Genomic DNA, 22,449 nt, shown 5'->3' with positions numbered 1-22,449 from the left:
CACACACACCTGCTCACACACTGACACACACCTGCTCACACACACCTGAACACACACACCTGAACAGACACCTGATCACACACACCTGAACACACACACCTGCTCACACACACCTGAACACACACACACCTGAACACACACACCTGAACAGACACCTGATCACACACACGTGAACACACACACCTGCTCACACACACCTGAACACACACACCTGAACAGACACCTGATCACACCAGGCTTGGAATTCCGTTAGGGCACAAAGTCCATTTAGGGAAAAAGGAGGATTTGGATCTGACAAATAAACAGCTTCACTTTCTGATAATAAGAATGACGTGGAACACAAATCCCATTTTACCACACTGCGCGTTGAAGAGAGTAGATTTTCATTCAATGTGTGCGGCAAAAAATAAATCACAAGAGGAGCAAAGCGCTCGCAGCCCCACGGAGACAGCATCTCATAAGTCAGAGCTGATGTGTGTGTGTGTGTGTGTGTGTGTGAAAAGTGTAGAAGAGGAGACGAGAGGGCTTAGACTACATCACCAGCGGTACATAATACAAACAGAACATGACAGAAGTTGACCCTCTACTGGAGCTTTGGTGAGCGGAAGTATAGTTCATGTGTCGATGGATCCATTGCTATTGTAACCACGGTGACGAGGGTCTGTGTTTTCCTACAGTCTGAAGTTTTCATGCCGAGGCATCACGGTTGGTGTTGTTGGTAAGTTTTGCTTTGTGGTAGCGCTCTCTACTGCATGTATTAAGGTACAAAAGGCCTTTATATCTAAGTTGTTCGTGCCCCACCAGTTTTGTTCATATAAAACGCCACTGGGTGAGGAGAAGGGAGGTTCCTAGAGAGAGAGAGAGACGGGGGAGTGTGTGTGTGTGTGTGTGTGTGTGTGTGTGTGTGTGTGTGTGTGTGTGTGTGTGTGTGTGTGTGTGTGTGTGTGTGTGTGTGTGTGTGTGTGTGTGTGTGTGTGTGTGTGTGTGTGTGTGTGTGTGTGTGTGTGTGTGTGTGTGTGACAGTAACCTGTCTCAGAAGTGAATAAACTCACGGACAGAGACACGACAGCGAGACGCTGCAGTGATGACCGAATGATGCGATGATGACACGTGAGGTGCGCGCAACCAATCCAAGCTACAAGCACTAATGCAGCTCAGAGCCCGGACCACCGCTCTGACACTGTTAAAGCAGCGTCGAGATTCTAACAGAATCAGGGCACAACGGCCACGGTGGCCGTAGGACGTACAATTATTTTCGGGGCATCACGGCCAGACCGAGGGGCAATGAAGGCCATGGCTGAAATTCCCACCTTGGTTCACACACACCTGAACAGACACCTGCTCACACACACGAACATACACACCTGCTCACACACACACACACACTCCTGAGATGATGTGTTGTCTCGGGCTGGGACCTGAACTCCGTTCCTCAGAGTCTGTGAAGAATATAAACCGTGCTGGATGTGAGGAAGACGATATGTGGTTCTGGTGTTCCAGGTGAGTCCACTTCCTGAACGAGGCTGTGTGAAAGGGTTCGGATGGTCATAAATTCAGCAGAAGAACAAGGATCCATTTTGGCCGTCGATAGCTCTTTACAGTTCTGTCAAACATTAAACACCGTTTAGTGGGTCACTCTGAGCTCCAGTTTCCTCTCATTTCTCCTGGGGGGGTCTGTCCAACCTTTGGGTAGTGTAGTTGCATGATGTTGCTTGTTGCTGGTTGCTGTCTGGTTGTTGCCGGTGTTACAGGGTAGTGTTCCCCCCCCCCCCCCCCACAGTCACCTCCTTGTGAATGTGGGTGTGAGGCGTCGGGTCACGAGCCGCTCGTCTTCAGAGGAAACAGGACGTCTGATCTGCGGATGAGCTCTGAAACGGCTCCTCTTAGATTTAAATCCATCCGGCTGCTCAGGTGAGATCTCTTTCATGTATTGATTTATTGCCTCTCTGCCTCGGAGCGCTCTGAGGAGGGACGGCTTCAGTTTCTGTTTTCATTTTAGTGCCGTTTTGTCCAAATGATATCTTTCAACATTTAGCAGAATTCTAATTGAGTGTTCTTTTGTCTGTCCTTTCGGGGTCCACAGCAGATCTATTACCTGTACTGTTGGGAGCATTACAGCGTTACTTGTGTCTCATGACCTTAGCTTCTTCCGTCACATATTGGCCTGTCTTCATTTCTGTGCCTTTCATTTATTATTTCTGGCTGTTTCTTTGTTTCAGAAACGCTGAGTATTTGATCCTCTGGGAAATAAAGCAGACCAAAGAAGTTCCAATACTTAGGATATAAATATATAGATTGTAATAGTATTATATCGATATATTTGTGCGATGGCTCCTCGGAGGATGGAGACGAAGCCGGTGATCTTCCTCCTGAAGTCCCTGCTGCTGCTCTACTGCATCGTCTTCTGGGTCAGAAACACCTTTAATACTCGTTTCATTTTGGGCCAATATTCCCAACATTTGTGGTCCGCTTTGTTTGTATTTTCTGTGAGCAGTTTGAATATCCTCTGTAGTATGTTTAACGTTCTGTTTTAGACCGGGCTCTCCTTCACGTCTCTCCGTCAGTTTGTCACTTCGCTGTCAGCTCATTACTGTCATGTGATGCTGAGTCACTGTGTGTGTGTGTGTGTAGGTGTCGGGGGTGGTGCTGCTGTCGGTGGGCCTGTGGTGGAGCTTCATGCTGGGCCCCTACACCTCCCTGATCTCCAGCGGCCCCTCCATCGCCCCCTACGTCCTCACCGGAACCGGGGCCGCCATCGTGCTGTTCGGCCTCTTCGGCTGCTACGCCACCTGCAGGGGCCGCTGCTGGATGCTCAAGCTGGTAACACCACCCTCTGTGTACTAACACCACCCTCTGTGTACTAACACCACCCTCTGTGTACTAATACCACCCTCCGTGTACTAACACCACCCTCTGTGTACTAACACCACCCTCTGTGTACTAACACCACCCTCTGTGTACTAACACCACCCTCTGTGTACTAATACCACCGTCTGTGTACTAACACCACCCTCTGTGTACTAACACCACCCTCTGTGTACTAACACCACCCTCTGTGTACTAACACCACCCTCTGTTTACTAACACCACCCTCTGTGTACTAACACCACCCTCTGTGTAATTATACCACCGTCTGTGTACTAACACCACCCTCTGTGTACTAACACCACCCTCTGTGTACTAACACCACCCTGTGTACTAACACCACCCTCTGTGTACTAATACCACCCTCCGTGTACTAATACCACTAATACCACCCTCCGTGTACTAATACCACTAATACCACCCTCCGTGTACTTATACCACTAACACCACCCTCTGTGTAATTATACCACTAATACCACCCTCCGTGTACTAATACCACCCTCTGTGTACTAATACCACCCTCCGTGTACTAACACCACCCTCTGTGTACTAATACCACTAATACCACCCTCCGTGTACTAATACCACTAATACCACCCTCCGTGTACTTATACCACTAATACCACCCTCCGTGTACTAATACCACCCTCTGTGTACTAATACCACTAATACCACCCTCCGTGTACTAATACCACTAATACCACCCTCCGTGTACTAATACCACTAATACCACCCTCTGTGTACTAATACCACCCTCTGTGTACTAATACCACCCTCCGTGTACTAATACCACTAATACCACCCTCCGTGTACTAATACCACTAATACCACCCTCCGTGTACTAATACCACCCTCTGTGTACTAATACCACTAATACCACCCTCCGTGTACTAATACCACCCTCCGTGTACTAATACCACTAATACCACCCTCCGTGTACTAATACCACTAATACCACCCTCCGTGTACTTATACCACTAATACCACCCTCCGTGTACTAACACCACCCTCTGTGTACTAATACCACCCTCCGTGTACTAATACCACTAATACCACCCTCCGTGTACTAATACCACTAATACCACCCTCCGTGTACTAATACCACTAATACCACCCTCTGTGTACTAATACCACTAATACCACCCTCCGTGTACTAATACCACCCTCCGTGTACTAATACCACTAATACCACCCTCCGTGTACTAATACCACTAATACCACCCTCCGTGTACTTATACCACTAATACCACCCTCCGTGTACTAACACCACCCTCTGTGTACTAATACCACCCTCCGTGTACTAATACCACTAATACCACCCTCCGTGTACTAATACCACTAATACCACCCTCTGTGTACTAATACTACCCTCTGTGTACTAATACCACCCTCCGTGTACTAATACCACTAATACCACCCTCCGTGTACTAATACCACCCTCTGTGTACTAATACCACCCTCCGTGTACTAATACCACCCTCTGTGTACTAATACCACCTCCGTGTACTAATACCACTAATACCACCCTCTGTGTACTAATACACCCTCTGTGTACTAACACCACCCTCTGTGTACTAATACTACCCCCCTGTGTACTAATACCACCCTCTGTGTACTATACCACCCTCTGTGTACTAATACCCCCCCTCTGTGTACTAACACCCCTCTGTGTACTAACACCACCCTCTGTGTACTAACACCACCCTCTGTGTACTAATACCACCCTCTGTGTACTAATACCACCCTCTGTGTACTAATACCACCCTCTGTGTACTAACACCACCCTCTGTGTACTAATACCACCCTCTGTGTACTAATACCACCCTCTGTGTACTAATACCACCCTCTGTGTACTAACACCACCTCTGTGTACTAACACCACCCTCTGTGTACTAATACCACCCTCCGTGTACTAACACCACCCTCTGTGTACTAACACCACCGTCTGTGTACTAACACCACCGTCTGTGTACTAATACCACCCTCTGTGTACTAATACCACTAATACCACCTCCGTGTACTATACACTAATACCACCCTCTGTGTACTAATACTACCCTCCGTGTACTAATACCACTAATACCACCCTCTGTGTACTAATACTACCCTCCGTGTACTAATACCACCCTCCGTGTACTAATACCACTAATACCACCCTCTGTGTACTAATACCACCCTCCGTGTACTAATACCACTAATACCACCCTCCGTGTACTAATACCACTAATACCACCCTCCGTGTACTAATACACCCTCTGTGTACTAATACCACCCTCCGTGTACTAATACCACTAATAACCACCCTCCGTGTACTAACCCCACCCTCTGTGTACTATACCACCCTCTGTGTACTAATACCACTGTGTTAATACACCACCTCCACCCTCGTGTACTAACCACCCCGTGTCTAATACACCCTCTGTGTACTAATAACCACCCTCGTGTACTAATACCACCTCCGTTATAACCCCCTGTGTACTAATACACCCCTCTGTGTACTAATACCACCTCCTGTGTACTAATACCCCTCTGTACTAATACCACCCTCTGTGTACTAATACCACTAATACACCCTCCTTTGTACTAATACCACCCTCTGTTGTACTAATACCACCTCTGTGTACTAATACCACCCTCCGTGTACTAAACCACCCTCTGTGTACTAAAACACCACCCTCGTGTTACTATACCTCCCTCTGTGTACTAATCCCACCCTCAGTGTACTAACACCACCCTCTGTGTACTAACACCACCCTCTGTGTACTAATACCACCCTCCGTGTACTAACACCACCCTCTGTGTACTAATACCACCCTCCGTGTACTAATACCACCCTCCGTGTACTAATACCACCCCCTGTGTACTAATACCACCCCCTGTGTACTAATACCACCCTCCGTGTACTAACACCACCCTCCGTGTACTAATACCACCCTCCGTGTACTAATACCACCCTCCGTGTACTAACACCACCCTCTGTGTACTAATACCACCCTCCGTGTACTAATACCACCCTCCGTGTACTAACACCACCCTCTGTGTACTAATACCCCCTCTGTGTACTAACACCACCCCCTGTGTACTAATACTACCCTCTGTGTACTAATACTACCCTCTGTGTACGAACACCACCCCCTGTGTACTAATACTACCCCCTGTGTACTAATACTACCCCCTGTGTACTAATACTACCCCCTGTGTACTAATACTACCCCCTGTGTACTAATACCACCCTCTGTGTACTAACACCACCCTCTGTGTACTAACACCACCCTCTGTGTACTAATACCCCCTCTGTGTACTAACACCACCCCCTGTGTACTAATACTACCCCCTGTGTACTAATACTACCCCCCTGTGTACTAATACTACCCCCTGTGTACTAACACCCCCCTCTGTGTACTAATACCACCCTCCGTGTACTAACACCACCCTCTGTGTACTAATACCCCCTCTGTGTACTAACACCACCCCCTGTGTACTAATACCCCCTCTGTGTACTAATACCCCCTCTGTGTACTAACACCACCCCCTGTGTACTAACACCCCCCTCTGTGTACTAATACCCCCTCTGTGTACTAACACCACCCCCTGTGTACTAATACTACCCCCTGTGTACTAATACTACCCCCTGTGTACTAATACTACCCCCTGTGTACTAACACCACCCCCTGTGTACTAACACCCCCCTCTGTGTACTAATACCCCCTCTGTGTACTAACACCACCCCCTGTGTACTAATACTACCCCCTGTGTACTAATACTACCCCCTGTGTACTAATACTACCCTCTGTGTACGAACACCACCCCCTGTGTACTAATACTACCCCCTGTGTACTAATACTACCCCCTGTGTACTAATACTACCCCCTGTGTACTAACACCCCCCTCTGTGTACTAATACCACCCTCCGTGTACTAACACCACCCTCTGTGTACTAATACCCCCTCTGTGTACTAACACCACCCCCTGTGTACTAATACCCCCCTCTGTGTACTAATACCCCCTCTGTGTACTAACACCACCCCCTGTGTACTAACACCCCCCCTCTGTGTACTAATACCCCCTCTGTGTACTAACACCACCCCCTGTGTACTAATACTACCCCCTGTGTACTAATACTACCCCCTGTGTACTAATACTACCCCCTGTGTACTAACACCACCCCCTGTGTACTAACACCCCCCTCTGTGTACTAATACCCCCTCTGTGTACTAACACCACCCCCTGTGTACTAATACTACCCCCTGTGTACTAATACTACCCCCTGTGTACTAATACTACCCCCTGTGTACTAATACTACCCCCTGTGTACTAACACCACCCTCTGTGTACTAATACCACCCTCCGTGTACTAACACCACCCTCTGTGTACTAATACCCCCTCTGTGTACTAACACCACCCCCTGTGTACTAACACCCCCCTCTGTGTACTAATACCCCCTCTGTGTACTAACACCACCCCCTGTGTACTAATACTACCCTCTGTGTGTACTGCCCTGTGTGTACTGCCGCTGTCCTCCTGCAGGGGGCGCTGTCTGAGCTCCTCTCTCTCCGCAGTATGCCGTGTTCCTCACGCTGGTCTTCATGACGGAACTCATCGCAGGAATCTCGGGGTTCGTGTTTCGCCACGAGGTCAGAAACAACAACATGAAACAAACATTTAGCCGCCGATGCTAACTGTCGCTAACAAACAAAGCACTTCCTGTTCAGATCCAAGGGACGTTCCTGACGACGTACAGTGAGGCGGTGATGAAGTACGACGGACGAGACGACCGCAGTCTGGCCGTGGACGGCGTTCAGCGCAGAGTCGGTGTTTCATACCTTTTGATTTATTCCTGAAACTGACTGCATTACCCCGAGGTTCAATGACTGACCCCTCCTGCTGGCTCAGGGTGGATCTGAAACTGACTCCATTACCCCGGGGTTCAATGACTGACCCCTCCTGCTGGCTCAGGGTGGATCTGAAACTGACTGCATTACCCCGGGGTTCAATGACTGACCCCTCCTGCTGGCTCAGGGTGGATCTGAAACTGACTGCATTACCCCGGGTTCAATGACTGACCCCTCCTGCTGGCTCAGGGTGGATCTGAAACTGACTGCATTACCCCGGGGTTCAATGACTGACCCCTCCTGCTGGCTCAGGGTGGATCTGAAACTGACTGCATTACCCCGGGGTTCAATGACTGACCCCTCCTGCTGGCTCAGGGTGGATCTGAAACTGACTGCATTACCCCGGGGTTCAAAGACTGACCCCTCCTGCTGGCTCAGGGTGGATCTGAAACTGACTGCATTACCCCGAGGTTCAATGACTGACCCCTCCTGCTGGCTCAGGGTGGATCTGAAACTGACTGCATTACCCCGAGGTTCAATGACTGACCCCTCCTGCTGGCTCAGGGTGGATCTGAAACTGACTGCATTACCCCGGGGTTCAATGACTGACCCCTCCTGCTGGCTCAGGGTGGATCTGAAACTGACTGCATTACCCCAGGGTTCAATGACTGACCCCTCCTGCTGGCTCAGGGTGGATCTGAAACTGACTGCATTACCCCGGGGTTCAATGACTGACCCCTCCTGCTGGCTCAGGGTGGATCTGAAACTGACTGCATTACCCCGAGGTTCAATGACTGACCCCTCCTGCTGGCTCAGGGTGGATCTGAAACTGACTGCATTACCCTGAGGTTCAATAACTGACCCCTCCTGCTCAGGGTGGATCTGAAACTGACTCCATTACCCCGAGGTTCAATAACTGACCCCTCCTGCTCAGGGTGGATCTGAAACTGACTGCATTACCCCGAGGTTCAATGACTGACCCCTCCTGCTGGCTCAGGGTGGATCTGAAACTGACTGCATTACCCTGAGGTTCAATAACTGACCCCTCCTGCTCAGGGTGGATCTGAAACTGACTGCATTACCCCGAGGTTCAATAACTGACCCCTCCTGCTCAGGGTGGATCTGAAACTGACTGCATTACCCCGAGGTTCAATAACTGACCCCTCCTGCTCAGGGTGGATCTGAAACTGACTGCATTACCCCGAGGTTCAATAACTGACCCCTCCTGCTCAGGGTGGATCTTCAAAGGGACATCTTTTATATCTCGGGCTTTGAATCCATGTTGTCAATCACTAGTGGAGTTCCTCAGGGTTCTGCTGTAGGTCCCCTACATCTTAGGCCTGCTGTGGTGTCAGAGTTGTGTTAATGGTGTGTGTCTGTGTGTGTAGCTGCACTGCTGTGGTGTCAGAGTTGTGTTAATGGTGTGTGTCTGTGTGTGTAGCTGCACTGCTGTGGTGTGTATAACTACACCAGCTGGCTCAGCAGCGTGTACTTCCCCGTGAGCGGCATCCCCGCTAGCTGCTGCGCCAGCTTCGCTGACTGCAGAGACTCCGAGCTCAGGAACGCCACACTGGCCGCACGCATCGTCCACAAACAGGTCGGAAACACACACAAACATAAACACACACACACACAAACACACACACGCAGAAAATGCATACAAATGTGTGTGTGTGTGTGTGTGTGTGTGTGTAGGGCTGTTATGATCTGGTGACGTCCGTCATCGAGGGGAACTTGGGGATCATCGCTGGAGTCACGTTTGGCATCGCCTTCTCTCAGGTGGTTATTATTTCACTGTGAGACAACAACAACATGTAAATAGTAAACAGGAGTTGTGTTGCTCGGGTAAAGGTCATTTCACAGAACGCTGCATCAGCTGATTAAATTCAGTAACGTCTGTCATCTCATCCTCCCGGTGCTTGTTGTCGCTGCTCTCAGCTGATAGGACTGGGTTTGGCCTGCTGCTTGTCTCGCTTCATCAACACCAACCAGTACGAGATGGTGTGACAGGTAACACACACACACACACACTCACACACACACACACTTGTCATTACTGTTATTCCTCACATATATATTGTTTTCAGGAAACTGACGTTGTTTCCAGAAGAAGATTTCCCTCTGAAGGTTGGAGACATAGACCTAATTAATATGAATATTAATGACGTGTAATAAATGGAATGTCACTGAGTCCTCTCTGCTTTCTGTCAGATTTCTGAACACATTCATATTAATCCACACAGTATGATTGAACTTTTCAGATCCACCAGATTAAGGAATGACAAAACAACCATATTGAAAAAATACAACATATCCCTCTAAAGTGAATCCATTGTTTCTGAATAGAATCAGTCAATTGTAATAAGCTCAAAGACGCTGGAGACTTTCAGTGAGTTGTTTGTGTAAGGATATGAAAATATCTATACATGGAGATGATAAAGAGGCCTTCCTGTGGACGGAGCGATCTCCCAACTTTCCAACATTCCCAGTGAGTCACACCATCCGCCGCCTGTGATTGGCTGGCTCTGGAGGTCCAATTAAACTTAGATTTAGACCCTCTTTCTCTGCTGGATTTGGGGATTCAAAAAAAGTGTTTTAGGGATTTTATTCCAAGACATCTTTAAGCTGTGTTTTATAGCGGGGAGGTTGGTGTTTGTGGCGTTCTGTTGGTCTGTCAGTGACACATAATCCCGCTGTAATCTGTAATCCTCCACAAGCAGCCTCAGGAACGAGATTAACAGGTGGAGCCGGAGAGGAACGAGAGGGACCTGAAGCTAACAGAGATAAATCAGAAGATACTAACAGAGGAAAGAAGAGAGGAAACAGGAGAGGAACCAGGAGAGGAAACAAGAGAGGAAACAAGAGAGGAAACAAGAGAGGAAACAAGAGAGGAAACAAGAGAGGAAACAAGAGGAAAGAAGAGAGGAAACAGGAGAGGAACAGGAGAGGAAACGAGAGAGGAAAGAAGAGAGGAAACAGGAGAGGAACCAGGAGAGGAAACAAGAGAGGAAACAAGAGAGGAAACAAGAGAGGAAACAAGAGAGGAAACAAGAGAGGAAACAAGAGAGGAAACAAGAGAGGAACCAGGAGAGGAAACAAGAGAGGAAACAAGAGAGGAAACAAGAGAGGAAACAAGAGAGGAAACAAGAGAGGAAACAAGAGGAAAGAAGAGAGGAAACAGGAGAGGAACCAGGAGAGGAAACAAGAGAGGAAACAAGAGAGGAAACAAGAGAGGAAACAAGAGAGGAAAGAAGAGAGGAAACAGGAGAGGAAACGAGAGAGGAAAGAAGAGAGGAAACAAGAGGAAAGAAGAGAGGAAACAGGAGAGGAAACAGGAGAGGAAACAAGAGAGGAAACAAGAGAGGAAACAAGAGAGGAAACAAGAGAGGAAACAAGAGAGGAAACAAGAGAGGAAACAGAGAGGAAACGAGAGAGGAAACGAGAGAGGAAACGAGAGAGGAAACAAGAGAGGAAACAAGAGAGGAAACAGGAGAGGAAACAGGAGAGGAAACAGGAGAGGAAACGAGAGAGGAAAAGAGAGAGGAAACGAGAGAGGAAACGAGAGAGGAAACGAGAGAGGAAACAAGAGAGGAACCAGGAGAGGAACCAGGAGAGGAACCGAGAGAGGAACCGAGAGAGGAACCGAGAGAGGAACCGAGAGAGGAACCGAGAGAGGAACCAGGACATTACGGGTCGTCTCCTCTGTATGGATCTGAGGGAGGCCGACAGGAGACGCTGGTTTTGTTGCTCTCAGAGAATCCTTCAGCTAACATAGCTGCTAATGCTAACTGATGCTAGCTTAGCTTCACGCTAGCCCTTGTTGCTGTTAGCATCCTTGCTATGGATCTCGACAGAGAAGACGAGGAGGACGTGTTCTGTGACCCTGAAGAACCGGCCCAGGAGGAGGAGGAGGAGGAGGTTAACGAGGAGGAGGACGCTCAGATCTTCAACGCCTGGAAGCTGCAGAACCAGGCGGGGGGGAGGAAAGAAGAGGAGGAACAGGAAGCGAACCCTCTGGCAGGAAAACCTGAGAGCAGATTGGAAACAACAGTGCGACCAATCAGCGGCCGGCGATCCTCGCTGCCCTGCCAGGTGAGAACACCATGTGTGCTAAAATAGCCTCATTAGCTCCTGTGCTATCTTTAGCTGAGCCGCTAACCTTAGAGCAGATCAGGGTCGGGGGTTCCCGAGTCCTGTAGAGGTACTTATGAACTTACACAAAATCCCCCTTCCCAAAATTCTATGTTATCTCAGAGTGTTCCCCCCCCCCCAGGCGACCCTGTCACCATGCAGTTGTCCCGCCTCCACGCCTCCACCAAAGCCCCTGTGACGGCGAGGATCCTCCTGCGCCGCTCCTCGTCCCGCCGCCTCCTGCCGTCTCCACTGGAGGCCTCCGAACCCCCCCCCACCGCCGCGGAGAGGAGACCCTCCATCATACCCACAATCCCGAGGCCACGCCCCCCCCCAGAGGAAAATTGGAGGGTGACGTCATGCGCTGGGGGGAGGACGACCCCGTGGACCCATTTTTTTCGTTAAATTGAAGTGTTTTTTTGGGTGGGGGGGGGGGGGGGGGGGGGGGGGGGTGGGGGGGGGTGGGGGTGGGGGGGGTTTGGGGGGGGGGGGGGGGGGGGGGTGTGGGGGGGGGGGGGGGTGGGGGGGTGGTGGGGGGGGGGGTGTGGGGGGGGGGGGGGGTGGGGGGGGGGGGGGGTGGGGGGGGAGAGGGGGGGGGGAGGGGGGGGGGGGGGGGGGGGGGGGGGGGGGGGGGGGGGGAAGGGGGGGGGGGGGGGGGGGGGGGGGGGGGGGGGGGGGGGGGGGGGAGGGGGGGAGGGGCGGGGGGGGGGGGGGGGCGGGAGGGGGAGAAGGGCGGGGGCGGGGGAAAGAAGAAAAGAAGAAGGAGAAGGGAGGGGGGGGGGGGGAAGGGGGGGGGAAAAAGGAGGAAAAGAGGGAGGGGGGGGGGGAATGGAGACGGGACGGGGAGAGAGGGGTGGGGGGGGCAGAAAAAGGGAAAGGGGAAAGGGGGGGGGAGGGGCCGGGGGGGAAGGAAGGGGGGAGGGAAGAGGGAAGGAGGGGCCGCCCGGGGGGGGAAGGAAGGGAGGGGGAGAGAAGGGAAAAAAGGGGGGCGAGGGGGCGAAGGGGAAAAGGGGGGAGGGGAGGGGGAAAGGAAGGAAGGGGGGGGGGAAAGGGGAGAGAAAAAGGAGCCCGGGGGGGGGGGAAAGGGGGGGGAGGGGGGAACAGAAGAAGGGGAAAAGGGGGGAAGGGCCAGGGGAGAGGAGAGAGGGGGGGGAAAAGGGGGGAAGGAGAGAGGGCCGCGGCGGCGAAGGAGACGAAGGAAGGCGGAAAAGGGAAGCCGGAACGGCGAACCGGGAGGGGGAAGGAGGCACAGCTGTGAAAGGGAGAGACAGGGGACCCTACGGGCGGGGCGGGGCGGTGGGGAGGGAGGGACGATGGGCGGAGAGGGGAAAGGAGAGGGGGGGAGGGGGGCGGAAGGGGCGGGCGGGGGGGAGCAGGGAAGAAGGGGAGGGGAAGGGGGAGACAGAGGGGAAGGGGGCAGGGTGAAGAAGGGCCAAAAGGAGCAGAGGGACGGGGAGGACAACATACAAAAGGAATAACCAGGAGGCAGAAGGGAAGAGGCGGACCGCCGGTCCACCGCCGGACCGGCTGCCGCGTGCCGGAAAACACGGGCCCCCCGGGCCCAAGGCCCGGGAGCAAAGGGGCCTCCCCCCCCCCACCCCCCAAGCATCACCCCCCCCTCCTCCCCCGACTTTTTCCCCCAACCCTCCCCCCTGCTCCGCCTCGCCTCTCACAACCCCCCCCCCCCCTGCCCCCCCCCTCCCCCCCCTTCCCGTCCCAAATCCCTCTACCCAAACCCCCCCCCCCCTCCCGACGTCCCCCCCCCTTCCCCTCTTCCCGACCCCAACCCCCACCCCCTCCCCCACCCCGGGGCCCTCCCCTCACCCCTTCCCCCCCCCCCCTACCCTCCTCACCTCCCCTCCCCTTTCTTCCCCACCTCCTCCCCCTACCTCCCCATCCTTTCTTTTCTTCCTTCCCCCCTTTTCTTCCTTCCCTCCTCTCCTCTTTCCCCCCTCTTCCTTCCCTCCTTCTCCTCCTCCTTCCCCTCCTCATCCTCCTCCTTCCCCTCCTTCCCCTCCTTCTCCTTCTCCTCCTCCTCCTTCCCCTCCTCCTCCTCCTCATCCTCCTTCTCCTCCTCCTCCTCCTTCTCCTCCTCCTTCCCCTCCTCCTTCCCCTCCTTCCCCTCCTTCCCCTCCTTCCCCTCCTCCTCCTTCCCCTCCTCCTCCCCCCTCCTCCCCCTCCTCCTCCTCCTCCTCCTCTATTATACATGTTATTATTTGTCTCTGCAGTGTATCGAGGAGCACCTGTGGAGGAAGCAGTCATGTCCCACGTGTCTCGTTCAGGTGTCCGTCCCTCTGCCCATCTACTCGAACTCCACCCGGGTCAAAGTGCCCTGACCGGGAGGAACAGATGCAGAATCGAACACCACATCTGCAGGGAGATAAAGAAATGAAACGATACGGTTTTTAAAGCTTTTGAAACCGTATCGTTTCTAAAACTGTTCACATTTTAAGTCTAGAAAATGTGAACAGATAACTGAAAAAACACGTAAATAAGCAGTGAAAAAGAATAGAAATGTAATAAAGAGTTTAATAATCAGTTAAACAGTGTTAATGTTTGTTGGTTTTAGTCCAAAATGACCTTAAAAAGCCATCCACCTGGTGGGGAAACAGCGGTCCCTCCTCCCACTGTGTGGCGGGAGGCGGTACGACAGGCGGAAGAGCTGCACCTGTTGTTTCCTGCTGAAGCTAAAACACCTGCAGCTAACTCACCTGTGGATATCTCACCTGTGGATCGTGAGAGAGAGAGAGAGAGTGAGAGAGAGAGAGAGTGTGTGTGTGTGTGTGTGTTTATGGATAAACTAAAGAAGGTTCTGAGCGGACAGGATGACTCGAGCAGCGACGGAACCGGAATCATTGAGGTAAAGATGTTAGCATGTGAGCTAAGCTACATACGGTAGTTCAGGCAGCTATGAACAGGTAAAGAACCAAAACAAGAAACTGAAAAACTCAGGGATAAAACCAGGAAACACTCAGCGGAGAGGGAGTAAACAGCTCTGTGCAAAACTCAAGGAAGATTGATAACACTGGTAAAAGCAACAACCCGTTAACCAACAACCTGATGTTTTTTAAACTAACCCATAAATAAGTTGTGATATAACATTTTAACAAGCAAATGGAAAAGTGCTAAACAAACAGTGCCATTAACTGAATACAACTGGGAGGAAATAGTCCAAAAGGACCCGGAGATTAAGTGGTTAAAAAATGGTACAAGAAAACGAAAAGGCCAGTGAGCAAAGAGTGGGAACAGGAACGTGAAATAAATAAGTCCTTCATAGCAAAGAATTCTGTGTCACAGAACCAGTTAAAAACACTGTGACACAGCAGCGAGGTAATCCTAGTAAACAGTCACCCATATTCACACGAACCCATGAATACAGAGTGGGGGGACATACAGCCTGAACACACAGGACACGTTCAGCTACATGTCGAGATTAGATGATCGAACCCAGACCCCATGAAGTCATCCTTAAAGAATGAGTTTAAAATATCTCTTATGTAGTATTAGCTGTTGTGTTTCTCAGAGAGCCAATCAGGCGTCCTCGTTGGCCTGGGCGACCCGGATGAAAGGCTTCGGGATCTGCTTCGTGCTCGGGGTCCTCTGCTCCGTCCTGGTGAGCTTACATTATTTCATTGTATTATTACATTTTTATTTATAAGCTTCTTGACAAACAGTTCTGATATCCAAATGTATATCCAAATGATGTATTATATATTTGAGAGAAAAATAAGATAATCTCCCAAAAATAAACACGGGTAATTGAAACCTCCATAATGAAGTATTATCACTGATCAGTAATGACCTATTCTCTCTATTGTAATATGTGTCTGTATTTGTATTTATTTCTCACAGTATTTACATGTTGTTATTCATATTATTTATTCATTATTTAATGTTTATTGATTGTGTTTCCAGGGCAGCTGTCTGCTGTGGATCCCTGGCACGGGGCTGGTTCTGTTCGCTGTCCTCTACAGCGTGGGAAATATCAGTGCTCTGGCCAGGTAACACACACAGGGAAGAAACAATAATACCCACATCTTACTGAGATTTAATATATATATGAGATAAAAAAATATAGAAATATAAAGTTAAAAATATATAGAGCCGTTAATCAAACTGAAACGGCTCCCTCTTGTGGCGGCGGTGGGTATCACAGCTGCAGATTATTCTCAGAACATAAAAACAACACCTATTCACTAAGATATCAAGTATTTGCAGCTCCATGTTCCTGATCATTTTAAATAATAAGAATTCTAATTAAAACCCTTGTCTTAAATAATGTATAAATCAATGATAACAATAATATTATTTATGAAAATATGAATTGTAATATATCCAGCACCATGTTCCTGATGGGTCCGTGTCGGCAGCTGAAGGCGATGTGCGCTAAAGAGAGAGCCTTCGCTACGGCCATCATGCTGGTACACACACACACACACACACACACACACACACACACACACACACACACACACACACACACACACACACACACACACACACACACACACACACACACTCTCTAGTAATAATAGAATGTCTGTCCTCAGGTGTGTCTGGTGTTAACGCTCTGTGCTGCTTTCTGGGTGAGACACAAACAGCTGGAGATTTTAAAATAATGTATTTTATATATATTTATATATATATAAATACAAATATATAAATATATATATATATATATATATATATATATAAATATATATTTATATATATATATATATATATATATATATATATATATATATATATATATATATATATATATAAATATATATATATATATATATATTTATATTTATATATATATATAAATATAAATATATATATATATATATATATAAATATATATTTATATTTATATATATATATATATATATATATATAAATATAAATATATATATATATAAATATATATTTATATTTATATATATATATATATATGTATTTATATGATGTGTTTTTGCTCCTCAGTGGAAGAATAATGGCCTGGCTCTGCTCTTCTGTGTGCTCCAGTTCCTGGCCTTCACCTGGTATTAAAACACACCCATTTAAATACATAAAGATGTATAAATATGAATAAATGAATGTCTCAGTATCTGTGTGTCCCCTCAGGTACGGCCTCTCGTACATCCCCTTCGCCAGGTAACACTCACCTTTTATGTAAAAAGTGAATTTAAAGAATCATAAATACCCAGTTTAAAACCTAATTAAATCATTTAAATAATAATAATGATCCTCTTTATTTGTCAGGGATGGTGTCATGAAGCTATGCTCGACGTGTCTGTGAGTGACAGCCTCTATCGTCCAATCAGAAGCCTTTAACATTTCAACCTCCAAAGAAAACTACAAATCAGTGGCCTGGACTACAAATCAGGACAGTTAATCTACGTGTCTCTTTGTTGTTGTCGCTGCTGGTAGCTGCTAGCACGTTAGCTGCTAGCACGTTAGCTCTTACCTGCCTTTACTTATACTTTTTTCTGTTTTTATTAAAGCAGCTGCTCAGTTTTATATTCAGAGCTCATTAAGAACAGCATTATTTTAAAACATAGATATTAACTTTTAACCTTTAAATTACAAAATAAAATGAAGGAGCTTTTATTTTGGCGGGATTAATCTCAGTAATTGAGTTTAAAGTTAAAAGAAGAGTAAATTAAAACTGGTAATATTAATAATTAGTGCACACTTAGATGTCAAAATAAAGTTACAGACAGGATGTCACCTTTTTAGTAATCAAACAATTTAAAGGGGTTCACATGAGACATTAAATATAATGATTTCGGTCTCAAAGCTACACATGAACAGGAAAGTTCTGGTCAATTTTCAGCAAATATTCAATAAATATGACGTTTTTATAAGTTTAATTTCCAGGACATTTGTACCACTAATTTACTGTATTTATTTCCAGTAGATTTTAAAAGATTTTTGGGTAATTTTCTTCCCATTTCCGGTCTCTTTAAGATTGGAAAGGCACGCTACGTTTTTGTAAAATATCTATTAAATTCCAAGAACATTTGTAGTAAATAATAATAAAGCTCAGGCATTTATTTAAGTGATTTAAAATCTGGAAGTGTGAAGTGGAGGCTTTTATTCTGAAGGGGTAATTGTTCCAGTTCATTTCAGTGGGAGGATGAGCAGCTGTTTCTGAGGCTGAAACATCTCTGAGGTTACACACATTTCTGCTAAAGTGTCTTAAGATTGAATGATCTTAATTTAATGTTGTTTCTCCTGACTTTCTTTGATGGAAATATTGTAATAAATATTTGAAAAACAGTTTGAAGACTTTAAATGAAAAGAACCGGATTGACATACGAACGCAGCGACCTAAAATATGTATGTTATTTATATTTTAAAGTGTGTGTGTGTGTGTTCACCTGTGTTCTCCTGAGCGTCTCTTTATGTCGTTAAACCTCTAAAGCCCCTAATCTCACCTGTTGATTAAAACACACACACACACACACACACACAGAGCAGCTGTTGACCTTCTCTCCGTCACACACTGATCTGACCCGCTGACATTTAGACGTCCACAGGATCAACCGTCACGTTGGTTATAGATGTATTATTATTGACTCATTTATTCCAGCAGTATTTTAAACAGTCCAGTTTCTGTTTGGTCCTCTTTTACATTCGGATTTCTACTCCAGAGATATTCCCTATTTTCCAACATTACTTCATATTGTTCTCATGTTCCTGCAGCACAGCAGCAAATTCCTCTGTGTGTGTGTGTGTGTGTGTGTGTGTGTGTGTGTGTGTGTGTGTGTGTGTGTGTGTGTGTGTGTGTGTGTGTGTGTGTGTGTGTGTGTGTGTGTGTGTGTGTGTGTGTGTGTGTGTGTGTGTGTGTGTGTGTGTGTGTGTGTGTGTGTGTGTGTGTGTGTGTGTGTGTGTGTGTGTGTGTGTGTGTGTGTGTGTGTGTGTGAGAGATGCAGTCAGTCTGTCTCCTCTGATGGTTTCAGTCGGACGCTGAGCAGCTTCAGCACCAGCTCTCTCTGATAATTCCGGTTGTTTCTTAATAGTTGTTCTTGAGCCCACATTTGATTCCCACATTGATTCAAACTTTAAGGTAAGTTCATTTCCTTTGAATTGTGTTTGAATGACTTGTTTCCTTTATTTCCCCATGGCTCCTCCAGGGCTGAACCCTTCATCTGGTTTCAGATGTGGCGGGGGTTATCCATCTGCAGGATGTTCCGTGTGTGTTGTTTCATGCTTTATCTGGGCGGATGTGTTTTCCTCTGATGCGTCTCCTCTCTTTAGAACAAACCCGATAACAGTAATTCACTTCTGCTGACTGGGCTCCGAAATGAAAGGGTTATTTGATTTATTATTTGAAGTGATTCAAAGCGTTGCTGAGATCCCGTTATGATAGATATGTCTTCAGTATCAGTGTTAATCTGTGAAGGAAACAAAGGCATGACTTACGATCTCTTAAATATCATTCTGCTTTTAGCCCGAATATTACCCCTGCTTTAATATGCTTTATCCAGGAAGCAGAAATGAACTGCTTCATGTGTTGAACTCAAACCAATACCTTTACTTCTATTTACACAAACGGGCCCGAGATTTAGATCACAGCTAAATATATTTGAGTTAAAATAAACTGCCAGCAATCATCGGTGCGTCCGAACCGCCCCCCGTCCTGACCGCAGCGTTCCAATAAAGAGGTTACTGTTCACAGAGGTGAGAGCAACGCAGGTTCATCAGGAGCCAGAACCTCCAGAACCACTGCAGTGTTTGTACCGTCTGCTGAACCTCAGTGAGTGTCTGTGTGCAGATGAAGGTGGAGGGTCTGCAGGAGGACGGGGCGTCCCCAGGAGGCCGGAGTCCCCCCCCGGGGGCCGAGGGTCCGGAGGCCACGGAGCGCTGCATGTCCCGACTGCTGAGTGCCGTGGAGAGCGAGCTGACGGCCGGCCGGGAGAAGGGGGACCCCACGGAGCGGGAGCTGAAGGTCACGCTGGAGGACGCCGAGCTCTGGAGGAAGTTCCAGACCCTGACCAACGAGATGATCGTCACCAAGAACGGGCGGTAACCCGGGGGGGGGGGGTCTGCCACTGGGGGTCACTGTCCCTCCAGCGTTGGTTCTTATGTCTGAGGGTCTTCATATGTCTGAGGGTCTGAGGGTCTTCATATGTCTGAGGGTCTTTAGTCCGTCTGAGGGTCTTCATATGTCTGAGGGTCTTCATATGTCTGAGAGTCTGAGGGTCTTCATATGTCTGAGGGTCTTCATATGTCTGAGAGTCTGAGGGTCTTCATATGTCTGAGGGTCTTCATATGTCCGAGGGTCTTTAGTCCATCTGAGGGTCTTTAGTCCATCTGAGGGTCTGAGGGTCTTCATATGTCTGAGGGTCTTCATATGTCTGAGGGTCTTCATATGTCTGAGAGTCTGAGGGTCTTCATATGTCTGAGGGTCTTCATATGTCTGAGGGTCTTTAGTCCATCTGAGGGTCTTTAGTCCATCTGAGGGTCTGAAGGTCTTCATATGTCTGAGGGTCTTTAGTCCATCTGAGGGTCTGAGGGTCTTCATATGTCTGAGGGTCTTCATATGTCTGAGGGTCTTTAGTCCATCTGAGGGTCTGAGGGTCTTCATATGTCTGAGGGTCTTTAGTCCATCTGAGGGTCTGAGGGTCTTCATATGTCTGAGGGTCTTTAGTCCATCTGAGGGTCTGAGGGTCTTCATATGTCTGAGGGTCTTCATATGTCTGAGAGTCTTTAGTCCATCTGAGGGTCTGAGGGTCTTCATATGTCTGAGGGTCTTCATATGTCTGAGGGTCTTCATATGTCTGAGAGTCTGAGGGTCTTCATATGTCTGAGGGTCTTCATATGTCTGAGGGTCTTTAGTCCATCTGAGGGTCTGAGGGTCTTCATATGTCTGAGGGTCTTCATATGTCTGAGGGTCTTCATATGTCTGAGGGTCTTCATATGTCTGAGAGTCTGAGGGTCTTCATATGTCTGAGGGTCTTCATATGTCTGAGGGTCTTTAGTCCATCTGAGGGTCTGAGGGTCTTCATATGTCTGAGGGTCTTCATATGTCTGAGGGTCTTTAGTCCATCTGAGGGTCTGAGGGTCTTCTTATGTCTGAGGGTCTTTAGTCCATCTGAGGGTCTTTAGTCCATCTGAGGGTCTGAGGGTCTTCATATGTCTGAGGGTCTTCATATATCTGAGGGTCTTTAGTCCATCTGAGGGTCTGAGGGTCTTCTTATGTCTGAGTGTCTTCATATGTCTGAGGGTCTTTAGTCCATCTGAGGGTCTTTAGTCCATCTGAGGGTCTGAGGGTCTTCATATGTCTGAGGGTCTGAGGGTCTTCATATGTCTGAGGGTCTTTAGTCCATCTGAGGGTCTGAGGGTCTTCATATGTCTGAGGGTCTTCATATGTCTGAGGGTCTTTAGTCCATCTGAGGGTCTGAGGGTCTTCTTATGTCTGAGTGTCTTCATATGTCTGAGGGTCTTTAGTCCATCTGAGGGTCTTCATATGTCTGAGGGTCTTTAGTCCATCTGAGGGTCTTTAGTCCATCTGAGGGTCTGAGGGTCTTCATATGTCTGAGGGTCTTCATATGTCTGAAGGTCTTTGTCAGTCCCAGTTTGTTGGTCCCTCTGTGGGTGGTAGTCCCTCTCCCAGGTGGACCCGGGTCCCGTGTGAGATGCTCTGATAAGAGGGTCCTGGACCCGGAGCGTTCAGTTCTAGTGATGATCAAGATCAGATGCTCCTGAGACTAACACTGAAAATACTGTCTGTTCTGGATATTCAACAGAGTGTGTGTGTGTGTGTGTGTGTGTGTGTGTGTGTGTGTGTGTGTGTGTGTGTGTGTGTGTGTGTGTGTGTGTGTGAGAGATGCAGTTTTCTAAATATCTGTGGATAAACAGGAACTCTGCCTTCGCTCGCTGACTCCTGATCACTGACCCTATTACAGGGTTATTCATTTAGTGTGTGTGTGTGTGTGTGTGTGTGTGTGTGTGTGTGTGTGTGTGTGTGTGTGTGTGTGTGTGTGTGTGTGTGTGTGTGTGTGTGTGTGTGTGTGTGTGTGTGTGTGTGTGTGTGTGTGTGTGTGTGTGTGTGTGTGTGACTCTCCATTCACACCTGCAGACGCCTCTTCAGCGGCTCTGATGCTCGGCCTGTTTTACTCTCACACTTTGTATCCCTTGAATAAAGTGTGTATTCTGCTGGTTATCAGAGACACAGAGAGACAGAGAGACAGAGAGACAGAGAGAGACAGAGAGACAGAGAGACAGAGAGACAGAGAGACAGAGAGACACAGAGACACAGAGACACAGAGACACAGAGAGACAGAGAGACACAGAGACACAGAGACACAGAGACACAGAGACACAGAGACAGAGACACAGAGACACAGAGACACAGAGAGACAGAGAGACAGAGAGACAGAGAGACAGAGAGACAGAGAGACAGAGAGAGACACAGAGACACAGAGACACAGAGACACAGAGAGACAGAGAGACACAGAGACACAGAGACACAGAGACACAGAGAGACAGAGAGACAGAGAGACAGAGAGACAGAGAGACAGAGAGACAGAGAGAGACAGAGAGAGACAGAGAGAGACAGAGAGAGACAGAGAGAGACAAAACAGAGGGGACCAAAAGACACCCCGAGGAAAAAGGGAAAAGGTT

At 48.3% G+C, this 22,449-nt stretch overlaps 4 protein-coding genes across 6 annotated transcripts in view; all 4 read left to right on the top strand.

Annotated features, from left to right (window-relative positions):
- Window positions 1-20: 20 nt before the first annotated feature.
- On the top strand, window positions 21-9,891 carry LOC134861082 (tetraspanin-7-like). Of its 2 annotated transcripts, XM_063878090.1 has the most exons (10): window positions 21-1,500; window positions 1,781-1,911; window positions 2,220-2,408; window positions 2,632-2,820; window positions 7,426-7,500; window positions 7,579-7,674; window positions 9,140-9,295; window positions 9,394-9,477; window positions 9,637-9,708; window positions 9,786-9,891. In XM_063878090.1, exons 3-9 carry the CDS (start codon window positions 2,328-2,330, stop codon window positions 9,703-9,705), a joined length of 750 nt encoding a protein of 249 aa, XP_063734160.1. In that variant the 5' UTR covers window positions 21-1,500; window positions 1,781-1,911; window positions 2,220-2,327; the 3' UTR covers window positions 9,706-9,708; window positions 9,786-9,891. The 2 variants fall into 2 exon arrangements, with proteins under 2 accessions (XP_063734160.1, XP_063734159.1); XM_063878089.1 differs by having other exon boundaries at window positions 1,781-2,408.
- Window positions 9,892-11,116: 1,225 nt separating this feature from the next.
- On the top strand, window positions 11,117-12,158 carry LOC134861083 (uncharacterized). Its single transcript, XM_063878091.1, has 2 exons — window positions 11,117-11,790; window positions 11,972-12,158. Exons 1-2 carry the CDS (start codon window positions 11,539-11,541, stop codon window positions 12,026-12,028), a joined length of 309 nt encoding a protein of 102 aa, XP_063734161.1. The 5' UTR covers window positions 11,117-11,538; the 3' UTR covers window positions 12,029-12,158.
- A 2,281-nt stretch (window positions 12,159-14,439) lies between these two features.
- LOC134861122 (vesicle transport protein SFT2B-like) lies at window positions 14,440-18,099 on the top strand. 2 transcript variants are annotated; one of them, XM_063878136.1, is made up of 8 exons: window positions 14,447-14,689; window positions 15,353-15,442; window positions 15,745-15,830; window positions 16,169-16,250; window positions 16,380-16,415; window positions 16,801-16,859; window positions 16,942-16,971; window positions 17,080-18,099. In XM_063878136.1, exons 1-8 carry the CDS (start codon window positions 14,621-14,623, stop codon window positions 17,114-17,116), a joined length of 489 nt encoding a protein of 162 aa, XP_063734206.1. In that variant the 5' UTR covers window positions 14,447-14,620; the 3' UTR covers window positions 17,117-18,099. The 2 variants fall into 2 exon arrangements, with proteins under 2 accessions (XP_063734207.1, XP_063734206.1); XM_063878137.1 differs by lacking the exon at window positions 16,380-16,415 and having other exon boundaries at window positions 14,440-14,689.
- Window positions 18,100-21,356: 3,257 nt separating this feature from the next.
- pcid2 (PCI domain containing 2) overlaps window positions 21,357-22,449 on the top strand; it is a 13,538-nt gene continuing 12,445 nt past the window's right edge. The window contains 1 exon segment of the mRNA XM_063878191.1: window positions 21,357-21,456. Within this exon segment, the coding sequence (XP_063734261.1) occupies window positions 21,357-21,456 (100 nt within the window).

Source organism: Eleginops maclovinus, chromosome 24, assembly GCF_036324505.1.
Source record: "Eleginops maclovinus isolate JMC-PN-2008 ecotype Puerto Natales chromosome 24, JC_Emac_rtc_rv5, whole genome shotgun sequence".
NCBI classification, from domain to species: domain Eukaryota; kingdom Metazoa; phylum Chordata; class Actinopteri; order Perciformes; family Eleginopidae; genus Eleginops; species Eleginops maclovinus.
Note: the sequence above shows the minus strand (reverse complement) of the source record. Positions and strands in the feature narration are given on the sequence as shown.

Bases quoted from the DNA above. Each gene is read 5' to 3' on its own strand.
- LOC134861082 (XM_063878090.1), top strand. From the start codon at position 2,328: ATGGCTCCTCGGAGGATGGAGACGAAGCCGGTGATCTTCCTCCTGAAG. The intron at 7,675-9,139 runs GTCGGTGTTTCA...CTGTGTGTGTAG, and splicing joins TGGACGGCGTTCAGCGCAGA to CTGCACTGCTGTGGTGTGTA. The intron at 9,478-9,636 runs GTGGTTATTATT...CGCTGCTCTCAG, and splicing joins TTGGCATCGCCTTCTCTCAG to CTGATAGGACTGGGTTTGGC.
- LOC134861083 (XM_063878091.1), top strand. From the start codon at position 11,539: ATGGATCTCGACAGAGAAGACGAGGAGGACGTGTTCTGTGACCCTGAA. The intron at 11,791-11,971 runs GTGAGAACACCA...CCCCCCCCCCAG, and splicing joins GATCCTCGCTGCCCTGCCAG to GCGACCCTGTCACCATGCAG.
- LOC134861122 (XM_063878136.1), top strand. From the start codon at position 14,621: ATGGATAAACTAAAGAAGGTTCTGAGCGGACAGGATGACTCGAGCAGC. The intron at 15,443-15,744 runs GTGAGCTTACAT...TTGTGTTTCCAG, and splicing joins GGGTCCTCTGCTCCGTCCTG to GGCAGCTGTCTGCTGTGGAT. The intron at 16,860-16,941 runs GTATTAAAACAC...GTGTCCCCTCAG, and splicing joins CAGTTCCTGGCCTTCACCTG to GTACGGCCTCTCGTACATCC.